At 37.8% G+C, this 20333-nt stretch overlaps 1 protein-coding gene across 1 annotated transcript in view; it reads left to right on the top strand.

Annotated features, from left to right (window-relative positions):
- Positions 1–12999: 12999 nt before the first annotated feature.
- Positions 13000–20333, top strand: part of MUC2 (mucin 2, oligomeric mucus/gel-forming) — a 66087-nt gene continuing 58753 nt past the window's right edge. Inside the window, exons 1-6 of the mRNA XM_034418614.3 lie at positions 13000–13069; positions 14165–14429; positions 16804–16918; positions 17884–17974; positions 18743–18852; positions 19075–19291. Coding sequence (XP_034274505.2) covers positions 13000–13069; positions 14165–14429; positions 16804–16918; positions 17884–17974; positions 18743–18852; positions 19075–19291 — 868 coding nt within the window. The remainder of the gene's footprint in view (positions 13070–14164; positions 14430–16803; positions 16919–17883; positions 17975–18742; positions 18853–19074; positions 19292–20333) is intronic.

Here is a 20333-nt window from a genome sequence, read left to right as displayed (position 1 = left end):
CGCGATGTGTTTTCCCTTCACGGAGCTGGGGTGGATGTGGCCTACACGTGACGCATCTGGCCCACAGGTTGCCAGTTTGACACCCCTGTTTTAAAGTTTTAAAAACTCCAGTTTCAAAACCATGCTCATCTTCTTTCAATGCAGCTGCCCTTAACATATATTCAGTACATAGTTTGAATAAAGAAAAGGAAAGTATACAGCCTTGTCCCACTCCTTTGACAACCCGAAGCCTGTCTGTTTTACTATGTTCTACCCAGTGGTGGGATTCAAATAATTTAACAATTGGTTCTCTGCCCTAATGAGCGGCTGGGTGGGTGTGGCCATGGTGGGTGTGGCCAGGGGGTGTGACAGGTAGCACTCGGCCTCCTGCAGCCTCCTGGGAGCGAAAACATGCCACAGGACAGGGGTATCGCCCCCCCCCCCCCGCAGCCCATTTTGGGCCTAGGAGACCTCCCTGAAGCCTCTCTGCACTTATCTGGGAGTTGAAATGGGGCACATGGGGACTCCTGGAGGGGGCGGGGCAGGAAGGGGCGGAGCCAGCCAGCAATTTAACTACTGGTTTGCCCAAACCAGCCCGAATTGACTGAATCCCACCACTGGTTCTGCCCGTATTGTGACTTTCTGTCCTGTATATAAGTTTATCATGAAGACAATGAGATGTTTTGGGATTCCCGTTTTTCTGAATATTTTCCACAGCTTAATGTGAACAACATAATCAAAGACCTTACTATAATCAAGGAAGCACTTTATGACTTCTTCTTGATATTTGTTGCTTAGTTTAATTATCCAGCATGCATCAACAATAACGTCTCATATTTCTTTTCTAAAACCAACTTGGACATCCAAGATCTCTTTTTCCATGTTGGACCCTAACTTGCATTGGAAAGTCATAAGCATTATTTTATTGGCACATAAAATGAACAATATTGTGCAAAAGGTTGCACTTTCTGCTGAGCCCTATTTTTTTGGAATTCCTTTTAATATATTAATATGGTATGTGCACTATTTTGTAGAAATACAACAAGATTGTAAAGTTTTTGCATCAGCTCCTGGTTGGGCATGTCTCTCCTCTGATTCTCTTTCTGTAGTTCACTTAGGCAGAGAGCCCTAATGCACACAAAATCAACCAGTCCCATGATATGCCTCTGTAGGACAAGAAGGGTTGATTGCATGTTGGACTTCAGCCAATACCATCAGAAGATACTTTACTTTTACTTTGTAATCACCGTGAGTTCTCAGAGAACGTTAACACTAGGTATTTCTTAATAAGTGACTTTTTGTGCAAATAGGTAACGTTCCAGGGGTGAAATTCACTTACCTTCCCTACCGGTTTGCAAATATGCACTGGCCATGTGTGCACTCGTTTCGCTCAAGCGCGCCATCATCCACACATGCACAAAGCCTTCTGCACATGCGCAGAGGCTTAAAATCATTGCAAAAAAGTGATGTCATGACGTCTGAGTGAGTGGGCGGAGCCTCTCGCAGCCGCTGCTACAGGTTCAGCCGAGCTGGATAGAACTGGCTGAATTTCACCCCTGTAGCATTCCCTTCTTCCAAATTATGGATGCAGTTCATGTAAGTTAAAAAAATATCAGATACCCACAAGCTGAGTTCAATTGCTGATGGTTACATTTCTTCCAGAGTGTTTGTTTTACTTTCCAGTTGAGGTTACAGTCCTGGAATTTTGAGGCAGCCCTCCATCCGAATTCCAATTATGACTGAACCTGCTTAACTTCTGAGATCAGCCAAAGATAGCTAGATGCTGCCATCAGCTTTAGATACTTTGCACTATTAATAAATGTGTAAATCTAAATATAATCTTTTCTTCATTTTGGGGGGGGGGGGGTTTACACACAGATAGATACTTGCATATGTATCTTAAAGTTCCTATCATATATTTCTCTCTAGTTTCTATTTGTTTGTTTGGTAACCATTGTCAGCTCATAATCCTTCAAATGAGGAAATCACCTCTACTTAACCATCCCTATTCAAGTAGAATGCTTATTGATGACACATTTTCTTATGATGTAGACATTAATAATAAAGGTCATACTTAAAATGCACATAACAGCTGGAAAGCATATATATATATATATAGATACATATAAATTAAAAATAGCTCAGTGTGTTTAGGCGTTTTCCTCATACACCCTTTTTGACTGTGCCTGTAAACTACGAAATGACTTAGGCACACAATGTACACTTGAAGTAATAAATAAGCTTCTTTATACATTGTAATGGAAATTCAAATAATAAAATACGGAATTGGAAAAATAATATACGTGAGACAACTAATGTCCAGGATATCTCAAATAAGAGAGCTGTTTTTATATTATCAATGAACTTTAGAAGAGGGTAATTAACGATCCTTAAATATTGACCTGGGAGCGCTCTTGGGCAGGATCCTTATGGATTCAGTGGAGTTTCTGTCAAGCAACTCTTGGGAAAATCTAGCTAGAAAAATTTCGTTCATATCTGATGCTTGAGATGGATGTCTCATTCTGCCTCCTGCTAGGAATGGACTTGCATAAAACATGTGGTTGAGCAGTAGTGACTGTGTAAAAAGATCCCTGATACATTTACTATTTAGATTATTTTCTCAGTCTAAGAAAATGCATAATATAACTTATTTCATTTAAAAAAATTGAAAAATTCTGGAATATATTTAATTTAATATATTAAAATACAGTGTTGTTGGACATAATAGAGGAAACTCATTGATTGAGACAACAGTACAAAAAACAAAATACTACCCACAAGCCTCCATGTAGAAGATCATTCTACATGGCAAAGGGATTAGTACTGCAATATAAACTGAATGAAAATGGTTTGTTTTGATTCTAGTCGGAGTAGGGATACTGTATGTATTTCAAATGTTCTTTTGCAATAATATGTGAAAGTCGAAAATTTATCTGTCCACATTTCAGATAGGCCAGAAGAAACAGAGGTAAAGCGAGGCAATATGAAGAATGAGATCTTAATGTATGAAAGATAGGGACATGGTACTTCCAATTGCAATGCTGCTGGATTCTGATTGCTATTTTATTTATTTTTTATTTATTTATTTTCATCAAGCATGTATTAGATAACAGATGTAAGTATAAACATAATTATGAATACATGAAATGGATACGAATAAAAGGGAACATTAGGACAAGGACGGTCGGACAATAATAATGTCCTAATGTCAAATATCCATTTATGCAGGGATCCAGAAATGCTAAGTCTCCCAAGAAACAGCTGGTTGAAGTCAAGAGACCATCCTGATGAAATGATCTCTGACTGCTATACAGAGGTGGATTTGGAGAAATAGGGAAGAGAGGCTTCAGTGAAATTTCAACTTGTGGAAGGCTTTGAGACTTGATTTTAATCTTCTAATGTAAATCCATGTCAAATCTTAGGACTTTTAGTGCAGGAACCATATATTCTCATGCTTTGGTTCTGTTTGTTACTCAAGTGCATTTTTAATTATATAATATGTACCAGCTTTTTGTGTAATATAGCCAGCTTCCATTTAAGTAAAAGTGTATAAAATAAACGTTGCAGATGATCCAATCCTTCATTCACAGTGAAAACTCCATGGGTGACAAATGACTGGCCCATTCAAATAAAGATGTACAGGGTATTTATCTGCCCTTTTAATGAAAATCACATGTCCTCCTCAGAATTCTCTGAAGAGGGTTTATTACGTAAAATGGGCTGGGTAGGAGAATGACATAATGCAATTTTTTTTATAAAAAAAGTAAAATCTCTTTTGAAAAGATCCTCTTCCTTGTGTAAAGTATGTAACTATCCATACTATAATCAGTCTGAAAATGATCTAAGTGATGTGCATTGCTGAGTTTACCTGGCCAAGAAGGAAAAGTTTTCACTTGATTTTTAAATACTGTTTGTCACAGGAGCTCAGAAATAAAAGACACCTGCAAACTGAATAGTAACCTGAGTCAGTTTTTAAACAATCGTGCTCACGAAAAGGCGTGTAAAAGTGCTGGTTTCTGGTTGGAGGTCAGTGATCCTCTCCCTGTTTCAAATCATCCCTTCTCCTTTTACCCCTTTTGTGCATAGACTGGAATTTTTAGTGACAGAGGAAGCCCACAGAGGAAGCTAGAAAAACCAGTGTTACCAGCAGGATTATGATCACCTCAAATTTCACAAAAGGGCAAACAAAAAAAGTGGCTTTCTCCCTCTCCCACGTGTTTGAAATGCTACACTAGGACCTCTGACAGGGGTTGGTAATCTGTCTGGCACATCTCCCCTTGTTTTAGGGCTGCCACAAACTGCCTCACCAACTTCCTCCAACTTCAAACTGCTGAGAAACGATCCCCCCACCCCAGAACAAAATTAGCATATAAATCTTTTTTTAGGATTAATACGTGAACGTATTATACTCAGAATACCACTTTTCCATCTCCAAATCCCCCCAAATTCCTTTCTCGAACTGGAATATATCAGCTTCAAGTTTAAAAAGTTTGCTTCTACACAGAGAGCATCCAACATAAGCAGAACTCCTTAAAGTTGAAGCCAGTGCATGGGTCAATATTGTTGAACTATGGCTAAAGCCTGTTCATTTTTCTGTAGGCTTAACTCCATATGAGTTAGAGGAGCCTTCATTATGAAAAGGAAAAAGGGCTGGAGAGCAGCTACATTACTGCAGTTTTTCCCTTTATTTACTGATCACAATTGGATGCAATTCAGCCAGGTTTTTTTTTTTTAAAAAAAGTGTGTTTGATGAGGAAGAACAAACTGAGGATTGTTGTCAATGTAGGTAGTCAGATCATCATACATAAGCGTGCCAGAGAGCTCAGTCAAATTACTATACCAAATTACTATACCAAAACTGAGATTGTGCTGACTCTTACATGTTGTAATGTCTTGCAAAATGTAATTTTAGAAAAGGGGTGTCAAACTCAAGGCCCGGGGCTGGATTCAGCCCATGGGGTGCTTAGATCTGGCCTGCGGGGCTGCCCTGGAAACATTGAAGGTGCCCCCAACATGAGTGACATCAAGCTGGCCATACCTACCCAGGCCATGCCCACCCCAGCCACACTGACCTGCCCCCTGACGTCAAACACAACCCCGATGCAGCCCTCAATGAAATCGAGTTTAACACCCGTTTTTAAAAGTTCCAGAAGATCCCATACAATGAATGTCTTTGTCATCGTAAAACTGGAGCTACTGAAACAAATGTTCTTTACTGTCAATCCTACCACAAACCACATCATAAACTTTTACTATGTCCTTCTTGCAGTTTTTCCTTTTATCTCAACTATCTTTTAGCTGATCAGAGTGATGTACTGCCTTACAATGTGGCCTCATTTTGTCTAATAGCTGGCAAAATCCATCTAGCTAGGAGCAGTTCAAATTGACTCCATTCAATTTGACTCTATATTCCTTTTAAACCTTGCTTTATGTTATTAACCTTATTTCATTAATCTTATTCTGTTATTTTACCCCTATCTAGTCAATGACTAAAATAAAACCATTCACTTTTTAGTGCGATGAAGTCATTATCTCCCGAGGCTCTGGCCTGGCCTCATATTTTTTTTATAGTATAGTCTTATTATACTATATTATAGTATAAATAAAGTGACTTTATGGGTTCAACAAAGAAAAAGAAAAATGTGTCCACCTCCGTAGGAGAAGTGTGTCTGAAGGCTTCTTTTTATTCTTGGCTAAACTATGCAGCAAGTTTATTCAAACTGCTGGAGCCAACCCAGAACTGGAATTGTCTTGATTGTTTCTGGCATAAGACAAAGATGTTTTTATTGTTCCAGGCATTGTAATGAATTCATATTTTTGAACTTTTAAACATTGCCATTTAGGAAAAAAAAAAGTTACACAGCCTGTTGCTTTTACTGTTTTATTGTCACAACCTTGAGTGCTCTCAGAAAAATCTAAGCAGGGTTGTATCCAGTTAGAAATTCAATAGAACTACTGGGCTTGTGGGTTAGATTAGAACTCAGAAGGAAATGTCAAACTACTTTTGTATTATTGCCAAAAACCTCCTATGTAGTGATATCCCTAAAGATGCCAGGAGTTCAGCTTGATTCAATGAAGTCTAATTTACTTTAATTGTTGTGTTTGCTCAATTGTTTCAGGATTGTATTTAGTGATTTTATTTTATTACGAACTGCTATGTGAAAACCTTCTCTTAGAATGTGGCATACCAAATTTTAAACTACAGGTGAAGTAAAATGATGTGAATTTAATCTGTGGAAACTTTGGAGCAATTTTCTAAGTTCTTTAGATTTGAAGAACAGACTCGAGAAGATCATAAAGAGGAGAGTTTGGATAAATGGGATAAATGGGACTGTTATGAAGTTAACGTGTTTTGGTCTGGACCTGTTAATGTTATATTTTATGTGTGCTGAATATGATTTCTCAAAAGTTAGGATTAATATTCCCACAAAGGGTGATATGTAACAGCACCCACTCCACATTCCAGTAGCATCTTGTATGGGAAAACCTCACTATTAAATTAGCTCAGAAATTCTATCAAACTAATACAAAAAGCATCTTGAAAATAAGAAGGAAGCTATGAACATTTTGGTGGGGAAAGGGGAAAAAAAGAATTGGCATTGTACTGCTTTTAATACAAATAAATAATAACGCAAATGAAGACACTAATGCTGCATTTCAAGGCAAAAGTTCAACATATAAACCCATTAGATTCAATTAATGGGTGAGCACTTAAACCAATTCTCTGGGAATTTCCCAGGGCTGTAGTAATAATTGACTCTAACTGAAATTTGAGTGCATGTAAAAAGAGGTTTAATTCAACCGCTGAATATTCTGCATTCGTAAGAGAAAAACAATACAGCCTCATTCTTCCTTGAATGAGACAGCTCTTTGGTTGATTCCTTATGCAAGTCTGTATTATTGCTACTAATAACCAAGATGCTTCCTTCTGGTTTTCCTCTTAATAGGCGTAGTAGGTCATTTGCTTGGCTCCAGATTTCTTGTTCTGTAACAATGGTCACCGTAATTACAAAACTATGATGAGCACAATCTTAAGAATTAGAGGAAGTATTTGTAAAGGTCTTTACTAAATAAAGCGTGTTTGCTTAGTTGTCACTCTTTCCCCAACAAATAAAATACAGTGGTATTAAATCTCAACCATCACTGAATCATTTAAATGGAAAAAAAATATATGACTGGTAAAACTTTCTTATTTGCTGGAAGGTAAGAAAATCAAAAGCCTCCAAATTGTGAGAAGTGTTTTCTTTTGAAAGACACTTAAAAGAAAAAGTTCAATTTACAGGTATACAGGTGGCCCTTAAGAGGAAATACTGCAAGACACTGAATCAGCCGTCTCATATCAGATTGCTTAAATGTGGTTGCACCAAAACATCTACCTTGATGTAGTGAGGAATACAGCTAATGATCTCAGTAACACGGCCCTCTTTGGTACTGTAACACGATCCTCTCGCTGTGAGATGTTCCTGGGCAATGGGCAGTTCTCCAATCTTTGCTTCTCTCTTCACCTCTGTAACTCTCCATACTCTAAATCATTGGGTAAGGGTCCCTATGGTCTGAAGTTCTTTTAACTCATTTTCCTCACTTTCACTTCCTTCATTTTTCGCAGCTGACTGTGAGTACGGTGACACTTTCCTCAAGTTCTGATAGATATTTCGTTCATAATTCCAATAAATTTGCTGAGGAAATTGAATGCCTTCAGAAATTCAATCTGTCAGTCATTCTGGATTGCAAACTATTTATAAGGGTCAATAAAGGAAATAGTTAACTGCTATAATATTAAACCTAGGCTAGTTCACAGATTCCCCAATCCTATCAGATTACTAAAATGTTGTTTTGGCTACCTAAAATGTTATCTCACACACAACATCTCTCAGTGATGTTACTCATCTGTGCTTTGATGCATGTTTAATAATTCTTCGATAAGAAATGAAACCATATACTTGTATGGGTGACTACTGTTCCCATTTATTCATACTCATTTAATATGTATATACTTATACCTGTTTATACTTATATGTTTATATGTTATGTTCATACTTATACTTGTTTTCTCATACAAGCTTGACAAACTACCTAATTAAAAATAAAATAAAATAAAGAACAAAGAGTGGCATCCTATCAAAAGTATGATTGAACCCTCTCCTCAAAAGTCATTTTAAAAGTTGGTAACTACTGCCTGGAAATACTGCAGAGATTCATTCAGTTTTTAAACAGGGATTGGGGGAAGACTCAACATATAGGCCAGTGTTTCTCAGCTTTGGCAGCTTGAAGATGTGTGGAGAATGACTGGAGAATTCTGGGGATTGAAGTCCAAATATCTTCAAGTTGTCAAGGTGAGAACCTCTGTTATAATCCATTAGATTAGTGTCTGATTTGGGCAAATTGATGGAAAAATATTTTCATCAACCTATTTATGTTTTTAGAGAATGTGAATGTTTAGAGAAAAAGAATTTGGAAGAAATGATCCCATTGATGCAGTTTGCTTGAACTTTAAAAAAAGGCTGTGATGAAGTCCTTCATCAAAGACTCCGAAGTTAAGATTGTGATTATGGGTAAGGGGACTTTATGCTGAAGGCTATGAACAGAAAACAAAGTATAGGAATAAACTGACATTTTCCTCAATGTGGACAAGCAAGAAGTGAAATCCCCCAAGGATCTGTGTTGGCTTTTTAACTTATTTATTAATTATTTTGATTTAGGGATAAGTAATGAGCTAGCTAAGCCTACATATGATATCAAATACACAAGCACGCACTTTTAGTGAACCACTAGATAGCCTGTGCCCCATTAGGTCATTGTTTCAGAGATATTTCCTTACATAAATAGAGAAACAGGATGCTACATGTGGGCAAAAAAGCAGTGGGAGCAGGGGCAATTTCTGACTTCTTGCTGGCTTCCCCACTGAGTTTTCTTGTGGGAGACTGGTAGGCACCATCAGAAATCTCCCTCCCTCCCTCCCTTCCTCCTTTCCTTGCTTGCTTGCTTGCTTCCTTCCTTCCTTCCTTCTTCCCCATTTACTTTGCTTGTGGTCAGCAAGCAAAGTTGGACAAGCCAGCTGGAAGTTGCAGGTCCAAAGCCAGTAGGCAAATAAATGACTGCTACCTGGGAAGGGAAGCAAGGGAGTGTGCTGGATGCAAGTCAGGAATTGTATATGGGGTATGAAAGAGGAGCTGCACAGGCCAGGAAGGGTTTGTAATGATATGTGCAAGAGAAGTCATATGGGTCATGTAGGGTGTATGAGTAGGAAGTGGCATGGATCATGAAGGATGCATCGAGATTGCTGGGAGCTTTGAGAGAGGCCCTGTGAGTTAGGTATGGCGTGTGTAGAAATAGAAATAGAATAACAGAATTGGAAGGGACCTCTGAGGTCTTCTAGTCCAACCCCTGCCCAGGCAGGAAACCCTACACCACTTCAGACAAATGGTTATCCAACATCTTCTTAAACATTTCCAGTGTTGGAGCACCCACAACTTCTGGAGGCAAGTTGTTCCTCTTATTAATTGTTCTAACTGTCAGGAAATTTCCCCTTAGTTCTAAGTTGCTTCTCTCCTTGATTAGTTTCCACCCATTGCTCCTTGTCCTACCCTCTGATGCTTTGAAGAATAGTTTGACTCCCTCTTCTTTGTGGCAACCCCTGAGGTATTGGAACACTGCTATCATGTCTCCCCTAGTCCTTCTTTTCATTAAACTAGACATACCCAGTTACTGCAATCGTTCTTCATATGTTTTAGCCTCCAGTCCCCTAATCATCTTTGTTGCTCTTCTCTGCACTCTTTCTAGAGTCTCAACATCTTTTTTTAGTGTGTGTGTGTGTGTGTGTGTGTGTAGGGAATGAGAGATGCTGTTCAGGTCAGAGTCATTCTATGGGGGTAGGATTATATGGGTTGGGCAAAGTGCATGGGGTATGCAACAGGGGCCATATGGGTCAGGGAAGACACAAGGAATGAGTTGGTGACAGTGTATGGGGATGTATAAGAAGTTCAGGTTGGGAATGGCATGTAGTGGGGTAGCATGAATTGGGAGAGTGTATGGGAAGGAATGGGCCAGGAAAGGTGGGGTTTGGGTTCCTTTCCTTTCCTTTCCTTTCCTTTCCTTTCCTTTCCTTTCCTTTCCTTTCCTTTCCTTTCCTTTCCTTTCCTTTCCTTTCCTTTCCTTTCCTCTCCTCTCCTCTCCTCTCCTCTCCTCTCCTCTCCTCTCCTCTCCTCTCCTCTCCTCTCCTCTCCTAACTGCACAATGAGCAAAATTAAACTCTACAATCCAGTCCCACAAGATATGGCAATGATCATTACCTTGAATGAAATTACAAAGGGTTTGGATGAATTCATGGAGGACCACACTATTATGGCCTATGAGACTTGAAATTACAATGTTGTCACTACGCTGGAAAAAGCAGCATTCCAAATACCAGTTGTAGAAGAACAATTATGACAGAAGAATATCTTCTACTGAGAAATTCCCACAGAGATATATAATTGCTCGTTGTGAAAAATAAAACGATGGATTGACATGGTCTTTAACCTGAACCAAGAAGGCTGTTACATGTTATTATTTAAAAATAGAAAAATTGGAAAGGGCATGTTTGCCTACAAATTGGAATCAGAGGAAACTTTGATCAAGAGTGTGAAATTCTGACACCAGTCTTATTTCAGCAGCTTTGAGACCACAGAATTACAGAGGATTCCAGACAGATTTGGAGTAATATAAAAAATTAAATTATTTATTGAATTAATAGGAAAAAAAACTTGCATCCCGTAAATATTTTTTGAAAATTTCTGCATCCATTATTGTGCACCTGTCCAGAACCAAATGCATGTGTTGAGATAAATCACTTAGTTTTATTTATTAATCTCACTTTTCTTTGATGTTAGGAGTAGATGAAACTGCTTAGGTGAGAATACCAAGTGTGGGAGCAGTAAAATCAACCCAGCATCAATTTCTGGACATGTTGTGGTTCAGTAGAGCTAATGGGCTCACTCTACCATCTTTCTTTTTAATTCTTCTTTAAACAGATGGGTTTAGAGATCAGTTGAGCTGACATGAGAAATTTTGTTTAATGTTAAAATCCTGCTTCTTCTCAATTGCCACTAAACATTGACGAAGAAAGCTGCTTCCCCTCCTCTAAAGGTTATTAAGCTCAGTCTAAAATGATGGAATCCTGCCTCTGTGAAAAGGAACAAGAAAACTTGTAATTATGAACTGTGGAAATGCATCAGGTGAACCACTAATCCCCTAGGTTTTTTAAAAGGCCAGTGTAGATACCTTAGATAGCCTTATGTAAGTATACGCTAGCAAATACTGTAAAGGAAAGTCAGATGCCTTCATAAATTCTGTCTCCTTTCTGTCGGTCCCCTTTCCTTCAACTTTTCATTCTATAAAATGGTACCATAGGAAATACTCTTTTGAACAGCGATTAGTCTCCTTCTGGTGGCTTTTATCACTATGAATCCTGATTCCGAATTGTTCAAGACAGTTCTGTGAGTAGAAAAGGCTCCCAAACTTATTTTTTTTAATTAAAAGACACCATTCAGTCACACGAGCCCCATCTTCTTCCATCTGAAGTGATACAATTCTGATAGAGATCAATTAGTACAGTAAGGCTAGATCTAAGAGTGTAATTCTGAAAATGCAGGACCTAGTGGAGGCTCTCCTTGCCTTTTGATTGTTCAAAACTTATGGGAGAACTTGAGATGAATCTCTTGTATACTTTAACAAAAGGAAAAAAAAGATGTTATTTTGCCAGTATGAAAGTTGAGAATGTTCTTTTTTCATAGCTGCTGGCACAAAGTACATGATATCCTATTTAGAATTAAATCCTATTTTTCTTCAGCCCTGTGCCAACATCCATGTATGAGCAAACCAAAAGACTTGAGGGTGCAAATCAGTGGTGGGTTCCTCCCGGTTCGGTCCAGTTCCGCCGAGCCGGTAGCGGTGATATGACATCACCGAACCGGTTCTCCCCCCCCGCCCTCCCACCCCCCCCACGTTATTCTTACCTTTTATTTGGTCCCACCCCCAATCTATTGCTGCCTCCAGAGTCCCACCTGATGACTAGAGGGAAAAAAACCTGTTTAAACTCTTGCCGCGGGGCTTCAAAGGGCCGTCCTACAGCTGATCAGTGTTAAAAGCAAACAAATGAGTCGGGTCATAAGTGCGAGGACCTGGTCGTAAGTGTGAGGACTTTCCAGAAATGACTCTGACCAGCTAGCCACGCCCACCTAGTCACATGACCTCCAAGCCACACCCACAAAATAAGCCACGCCCACAGAACCGGTAGTAAAAAAATTTAGAACCCACCCCTGGTGCAAATGCAGTTTATTTCTTTGAGGGACATTCCACAGTGCCACTTTCAAAGTTCCTAAAGCTCTCAAGCATGTCTACTTCCTAACTTGGAACAAAATGGTCATGCAAAATGAGAATAATGGTCCTATGAGCATGGCACTTAAATAATAAATTAACCTCTTTTCAAAAGCATAGAACTAGTATATGTTCTTTGGATCTACCATTGTATTAATAGTGCTAATCAATAAACAATGTTGGTGTCTTAATTTTCTGATAACAACAATTAATCCTGTTCCAAAGGCTAAATCTTAGGATTTGAAGAATTCTAACTAGTCCTTATTCAGAAAAAAAGTGTTTCTAGGTTCATAGACTATTCTTAAATAAATTATTCTTACACTGAGCATCTACTTTCTACAGTTAAAAATGCATTAAATTAAGCCTGGGTAAGATTTAAGAAAGTTCAGCATCCTTCTGAGAAATAAAATATAAATGGGCCATAAAAAGGGTAATTGCATGATAACTGAACCAATAAATAATAAAAAAAATGTTATTCTATTTCCTGAATGTTAGATTACAGGTATTACAATGAAAAATTCAGGTCTGTTTACTTTCTGAAGTTAATAAACATTGTACAAACACTTGACCCCTCCTTCTCCTCCCTTCCGGTGGGATGGATTGCGCCAATGGGCATTATATAAAGAAAGGCTGTAGACTGGCTCCTGCCTTGCATTTGTAGCCACCATGGGGCCAGAGGTGACCAGCCTGTTGTTGCTAGGGCTGGTACTTTGCTATGCAAGTGAAATTAAAACAGGTAAGTTGTTTAACAAATATGCTACAGATAAGTGGTCAATGGGCAGCCTAAAGAGCACTCAAGACTTGTTGTAATGCATGTCAGACAGGCTTTCAAGTTCTCCATTGATTACGTAGGGCTTGGAAAATATGGAAGGTATTGGGTGCTTGTAACAAGAGAATATTCTGCATGATGTGAATGAAAATATTGCCGATATTAAGGCATGGCACTTACGGTATTTACACAGAGTTTATTGAATCTATAGTCCTGCTATATTGTATTTTTTAAAGGATGCAAAGTGCATCTTATAACTCCTTAATTTAACAAAGTATCTAAGCATTTATTCTATGTAGAGTGACTGTTAATCTGGCCAATAGGATTCAGTTTCTATGAATGTGATCAATATTTACTACAGAACTTGTTAAACCAGACACACTTTGACTGTTATGTCAATTCTTTTGTTTAATTTTGTTCCATCTGCTGTTATCTCATTGAATTCTGATCAGTGATCATAATAAGCATAATATTAACAGTACTAGAAGGGAGGGTATCACTTTTGTACTATAACGTCCATTTCAGCACTGGGATACTGATTCTGATTTCTTCATTAATCTTCAAATGCTAAGGTCCTGCAAATAGAGCAAGACTTATCTAAATATCCCTACTGTTAATGAATATAACTAAAATCTGCAACTTTTTTTTAATTTTTAATTAAAAATCATATTTTATTTGGTATAAGTGGTAGCAATTTTGTTTTAAATCCTTCAGTATCGCACTACCATCCAAATGCATTAATACCTCACATTAATAGGTAACACTCTCCTTTTGCTTCCCATAGTACAAAGATCTTCTTATACTACAAAAAAAAGGCCAATATTTGTGCCTCTTTTTCATGTTCTATGTGTGCATATTTCTTGAGATGATGCAATCAACAATGGTAATATAAAATGCTAAAATTTCAGTCAAACATTTGATGCTGGCAAGCTTTCCCCATTGCAAGGCTGTTTAAATTGTTTATTTCCACTTAATTACTTAAGTGTCATTGATCTGGTTTTTTTTTCTTTTCTTCATAATAGTTCTTAATGGTTATTTGTCATCATATTTTTGTCTTTTCAGTAAGAAAATCTAACCACGGCCACTTTGTCTGCAGTACCTGGGGAAACAACCATTTCAAAACCTTTGATGGAGATTTTTACCAATTTCCTGGGGTCTGTGATTACAACTTTGCTTCAGACTGCCGAGAAACCTATAAAGAGTTCTCTGTTCATATCCAGCGTGAGCAGAATGGTCAAAGTCACCCTAATATCCAATATGTTCTCGTTACAATCAAAGATGTTGCTATTTACCTCACGCACAAGATGGTTGCAGTAGATGAGCAAATGTAAGTTCCTCTGATGTGGTTATGTTTCCAAGCATGCAACCTTTGAATTCTGAAAATCTTTCGCAAAAATTTCACCGTAGAAGCTTTAATATTGCAGAAGCTATGGCCCAAAACATTCAGAAAATACGTTGTGTAGAAACTCAAGTTACATTTTCAAAAGAAATGTTGCTTTGAGCAAAGTTTGAAGTAATGTTGGAATTCTTCAGAAAACTTTCAAGAGAAATAAAAAATAAGTTAGAATAAGAGATGTGAAATGACTTCGGGGAGTCTATACATACACAGGTCATCACCAGTTTTCAACTAACGCAAAATTTGGACTGAATTTGGGCATGATTATTCAGGAAAAACATCTGAGGCAACACAAGTTTTAGTCACTACTCCTAAGGCTTGCACATCTCTATTACTATTAAACATTCAGTGTAGAGCCTAATAATGAAGCTAGATTCTGGACTGCTGAACTTCAATATGCTTCAATATTATTGTCAGCAATTTCATTCTTAATCCAGAAGAAAATAATATTTTTCAACTTTTCATCTGGTCACATTTCACCCAATTGCCTTCCACATTCAGTCCTTCCTTATACTCACCTTGTTGACTTTTAGAACAATTGTTAATTAAACATTATAATGTCAACTTATAAAAATACAACTGAGACTGAGAAAGAAGTTGTACCGAAAGCTGCCAAGTGAAGTTATGTCCATGTTGATCCATTGCATAGGTTCTCTTTAGACCTAAACACTGGACTTTACTAGAATTCCATCTGTACCCTACAAGCAACAGCATAATGACCTTGATTTTCTATATGCTACAAACACTCCAATCTGACAATATCTACTGAGAACGTTTTCTTATATTATTAAGGGATTTTGACTTAAAATTGAATGGTTGATAGTCGAGATCTATCCAAGTTCATGTTGAATATAAAGCAGGAAGATTAGAAGTCTTAGAAGACTATACTAGCAGATTCAAAGTATTCCAGTTCTAGGGGGAAGGTCCCTTTTAGTCACTAGATATACTGGTTCTATATACTGGTATAGAAGCTTTAGTTGTTTTTCTCCTTTAGCATAGGTGAGATAAGTGATGGTAGCTTTTCTTCTTTAATTAGCATTTTACATTCCTGACCAGATTATTGAATTTTAAACCCATGGTAAATGTTGGGTAATTGGCTTAAGAAAACATATTCATTCTCTTAATGAATCTTAATATTTCTCTTTTCCTGTAATATGACCTGTTCCATTATTCTAGGGTTGACTAACATTTTACTTTGCAGCAAATCTCGCAAATGACTAGAAAACCTGTATATAAGATCCTGCCCAGCATAGCACAGGGGAAAAAAACCGTGTCTAAACAATTCTTTGCTCTTTTATCTCAGAAAAGGTTAAACACACACAAAGCCTATCACAGTCTAATATGATTACTGCAGCCATTGAAGTCTTGTTTATTCCAATCTGTTCTGTAGCTTTGCATTCAAGTACTTTCCTCCTGCTTTTCCCCACTGCTGCTAGGATGCCTTTCGATGGCTCTCCATATGTATAGGATGCTTCAGTAGTGAAATCCATTTTTTTTTACTATCAGTTCTGTGGGCGTGGCTTGGTGGGTGTGGTGTGCTTGGTGGGCATGGCAGGGGAAGGATACTGCAAAATCCCCATTCCCTCCCCACTCTGGGGCCAGCCAGAGGTGGTATTCTGGTTCTCCGAACTACTCAAAATTTCCACTACCAGTTCTCCAGAACCTGTCAGAACCTGCTGGATTTCACCCCTGGGATGCTTCCAACTAACCTGTTGATGGACTGAAAGAGAGAGAGTACAATTATTTCAGTAAACAAGGGAATATGTCTTAAAATTTTGCTAGCGGTAATCATACTTAGTGACTTTCCAGAAAGTTATTATTGGAATTAACCTGACTGGAACCAATTAACATTTGGTGTCTTTTAATATCATTTTTATTCCCTGTTACCAGATTTTCAGAGGTTTATGGAAGAGGCTAGTAACAACAGCCCACGTTTCTTTAAACCAAGGTTCTTTTTCTCACTGGCTATGCCGGCCAAATTTCTTCTAGCTCATAAAAGTATAATTTTACTGAAAAAGGGAACTGCTTCTAACAGTGTGTTTTTAATTGTTGGCTTGACTGAGCTATTAAGAATGCACAAATATGGAGCCAAACTCAGATACAATTTGGAGTGATGGGTGGGATCAAATCAGGCAACAATTCAAACATATTAAAATTCTGAAAACCCAGCTGTTTGGATGTAAAATAGACCAGAGGTACAATGTAATTCCTCTCTAGTTATAGAAATATGATTGACTTCTAATGCTTGAGCTGTCCATTGCAATGGTAACCAATGCATGTACTTTTCTGTCATCCTTCTCTACAGAGTAAAGACTCCATATTATGGTTCTGGTGTCCTGATTGAGATGAACAATATATATACTAAAGTCTATGCAAAAGTGGGCCTAATTCTGATATGGAACCAAGCAGATGCTTTGATGGTATGATGTCAACTTCTGGCTGATATATATATCACACAGACAACTGATAGCAATAGCATTTAGCAATAGCACTTAGACTTATATACTGCTTCACAGTGCTTTTACAGCCCTCTCTAAGTGGTCTCTAAGTCAGCATATTGCCCCCAACAATCTGGGTCCTCATTTTATTGACCTCGGAAGGCTGAGTCAACCTTGAGCCTGGTGAGTTTCGATCTGCCAAATTGCAGTCAGCCGGCAGTCAGCAGAAGTAGCCTGCAGTACTGCACTCTAATCACTGTGCCACCTCGGCTCATACTCTGATATTCTTTTTGTGGTTTTTTTTCCCCCTAGTACCTATGATAGGTTTTAGAATAATTCTATCCCATTGGTTACTTTTAGGCTAGGCTGAATACAACTTGAGCCAGCATAGCTTGTAAGGGCTTTTTCATACATCAGATTATTCAGGTAAAGAGTTAGCATTAGAAATATGTCCTGTTGCAAAATATCCTGTTCTGCATCAGAGAATTGCTTTAGGAAATCAGCATTTATACAGATAGTCCTTGACCTATGACCACAGTTGAGCCCAGAATTTATGTTGCTAAGTGAGAAATTTGTTAAGTGAGTTATTCCCGTTTTATGATTTTTCTTGCCACATTTGTTAAGTGAATCACTGCAATTGTTAAATTAGTAACATGGTTGTTAAGTGAATCTGGCTTCCCCATTAACTTTGCTTGTCAAAATGTTGCAAAAGATGATCATATGACCTTGGGACACAGCAACGGTCATAAATATGAACCAGTTGTCAAGCATTCAAATGTAAATCATATGACCATGGGGATGCTGCAATGGTCATAACTGTGAAAATGATCACGTTATTTTTAAGTTATCTTGTTAAAGGAACTCAGCATATAAAAAAAGACATATGTTTGAGATACTGAATCAGCACCATCAATCAAAATATCCTGGTTTTATTTTTTTCAATGTAGATTGAGCTTGACTCTAAATTCAACAATTATACTTGTGGCCTTTGTGGAGATTATAATGGACAAAATATCTACAATGAATTTATCTCAGATGGTAAGTAGAGCAATAGTACAGAAAGCATTCTACTACAAACTGGGGAACATGCTTTAAATGCAGAACTGACAGTCAAATGATAGTTTAAATCACACATGCAACACCTTACTTTTTTCCAGGCAAATTAGTTTGTAAATGAGAATGTACAATGACTTATATATTCTAAATTTTAACTAAATTATGAGGTCATTAAACTAAGTTAGTAGCACTTGATTTACTATTTAATATAATATTGTCCACTGTATAATTAAATCTGTTTTTTAATATAGTCAGGGGAACTCAAGGGCGGTATATTTAGAGCAATGGAATTCATTTTACCAACTGTATGTATTACTTCCACTCAATCCAAGTTAAATTCTGAGGTTCATGCATTCTTCCATGAAAATGGAATGAAGAAAAACCCACATTCAAACAGATCTTTAAGTATTTGAACACCAACAACTAGAATAAAATTGTAAAAGATTTAAACAGTCTATTCCAGCTGAATGTATTGTAGAATAAGAAATTGTGGTTTGCAAAACTAGGATACAAAACTAGGATGCTTTCTACCCTAGTTTACTTAATGTACAGTACAACATTTTTTTCAGCATTTCTATTGATCAGCTGTCTTCCTTCCTGTTCTCAAAATACATTGTGTGGTATCCATAACACAACAACATGCACTCCTCTAGCTGATTTCTCATATATGGATCTTTACACTTATCAGGATGCTAAGAATCATAAACTACAAATGAGATAGTTTAAATACACCTTTATTGTTTCTAATAGGATTAAGCTACAACCCAATCACATTTGGAAACCTACAAAAAGTTAATAACCCCACAACAAAATGCGAAGACCCTGATGAGACAAAGCCCATTGAACTGTGCAAGCAGCATGTAAGTTCTCAAACCCTCATGGATTCTCAGAAATATGAAGAGATCAGCCTCTAATCCTGGCTGTTTTGGCTCCAGCAGTTTTTATTGAGAGCAATGGCCCATGTTTCACAGCCCCAAAACTTCAATGCACAATTTGGGTTTACAGTTTTAATCAATTCTTTTTATTTTTGGAGGGTAATGTAAGGGAGACACCTATTCTTCTCTGCTTTCTTCCCTTTCAAGCGTGAAGAGTGTGAAACTCTCCTAACTTCGCCGGCATTTGCAGATTGCCAGAATCGCCTGAATCTAGAACTGTATGTTCAAGCTTGTATGCAGGACAGATGTGCTTGTCAGCATAGAAAGGACTCTTTCTGCCTCTGCAGTACCATCTCTGAATATTCACGACAGTGTTCCCACGCTGGTGGCAAACCTGAGAATTGGAGGAGCCCTCAGTTCTGCCGTAAGTAGCAAACTCGCTTAGATCATATTGATTGATTGACTGGATTTATAAAGCTGCCTAACTCAAAGAGTGTGAGTCTGGGCAGTATCCAAGAACAAAATGAAGTTGAAAAAAAAATTAACAGGATGCAGGTGTGGATACTGCAACTCCTTTATTTTATGTCAAAAATTGGACCCGAAGATCCTCCATCTTTCATCCTGGATATGTTTCTCCTTAATATCCTCCATCATTGATTATTTATTTCAGTCCATTCCCATAGAGCATCAGTGTCTTGGAAACTAAGCTGACCCACAAAAAGTGTTAAAACAAAATAAGGAAAATTAAAACCCTTTGAAACACAGGAGAATTCAACCAATGTAAATTGTCAACTGACTAGAGCCTGGTGGCGCAGCAGACTAATAGCCTGTTATTAACATTCAGCTGCTGCAATTACTGCAAGTTCGAATCTCCCCAGGCTCAAGGTTGACTCAGCCTTCCATCCTTTCTAAGGTAGGTAAATTGAAGACCCAGTTTGTGGGGGCAATAAGCTGACTTTGTATAAATATACAGAAGTATAAAGGCTATTGCTTAACGCATTGTAAGCCGCCCTGAGTCTCCGGAGAAGGGGGGCATATAAATCAAATTAAAAAAAAAAATCCCAGACAGCCATCAATGGTCTTATATTAACAACATTTAAAAACTTGGAAACTTTCATGAAGGATACTGATAGACTATTATTTCATCTATCTGGGTTTGGAGTTGGTTATCCATCCATCCATCCATCCATCCATCCATCCATCCATCCATCCATCCATATCCACCATGATATTTCTGGGCAAATTATTCAAAGCATAAAAAAGGAACAAAATAGTAATCGAAAAAAGTAATGGCATGAAAAAGGAAAGGGAAGGGAAGGAAAGGCATACATGTATCTAGCAATGCATGTTGGCTATACCACTCAAGAATTAAATTCTTGCAAACCAGCCTTGTTTCCATCACACCCATAAAACATTAAATTGGTTATATTTTGCTATATACAATTCTGCCCCTTTTCCACTTTAAA

This window comes from Pantherophis guttatus, chromosome 1 (assembly GCF_059756535.1).
Source record: "Pantherophis guttatus breed Tessera chromosome 1, ASM5975653v1, whole genome shotgun sequence".
Classification (NCBI taxonomy): domain Eukaryota; kingdom Metazoa; phylum Chordata; class Lepidosauria; order Squamata; family Colubridae; genus Pantherophis; species Pantherophis guttatus.
Note: the sequence above shows the minus strand (reverse complement) of the source record. Positions and strands in the feature narration are given on the sequence as shown.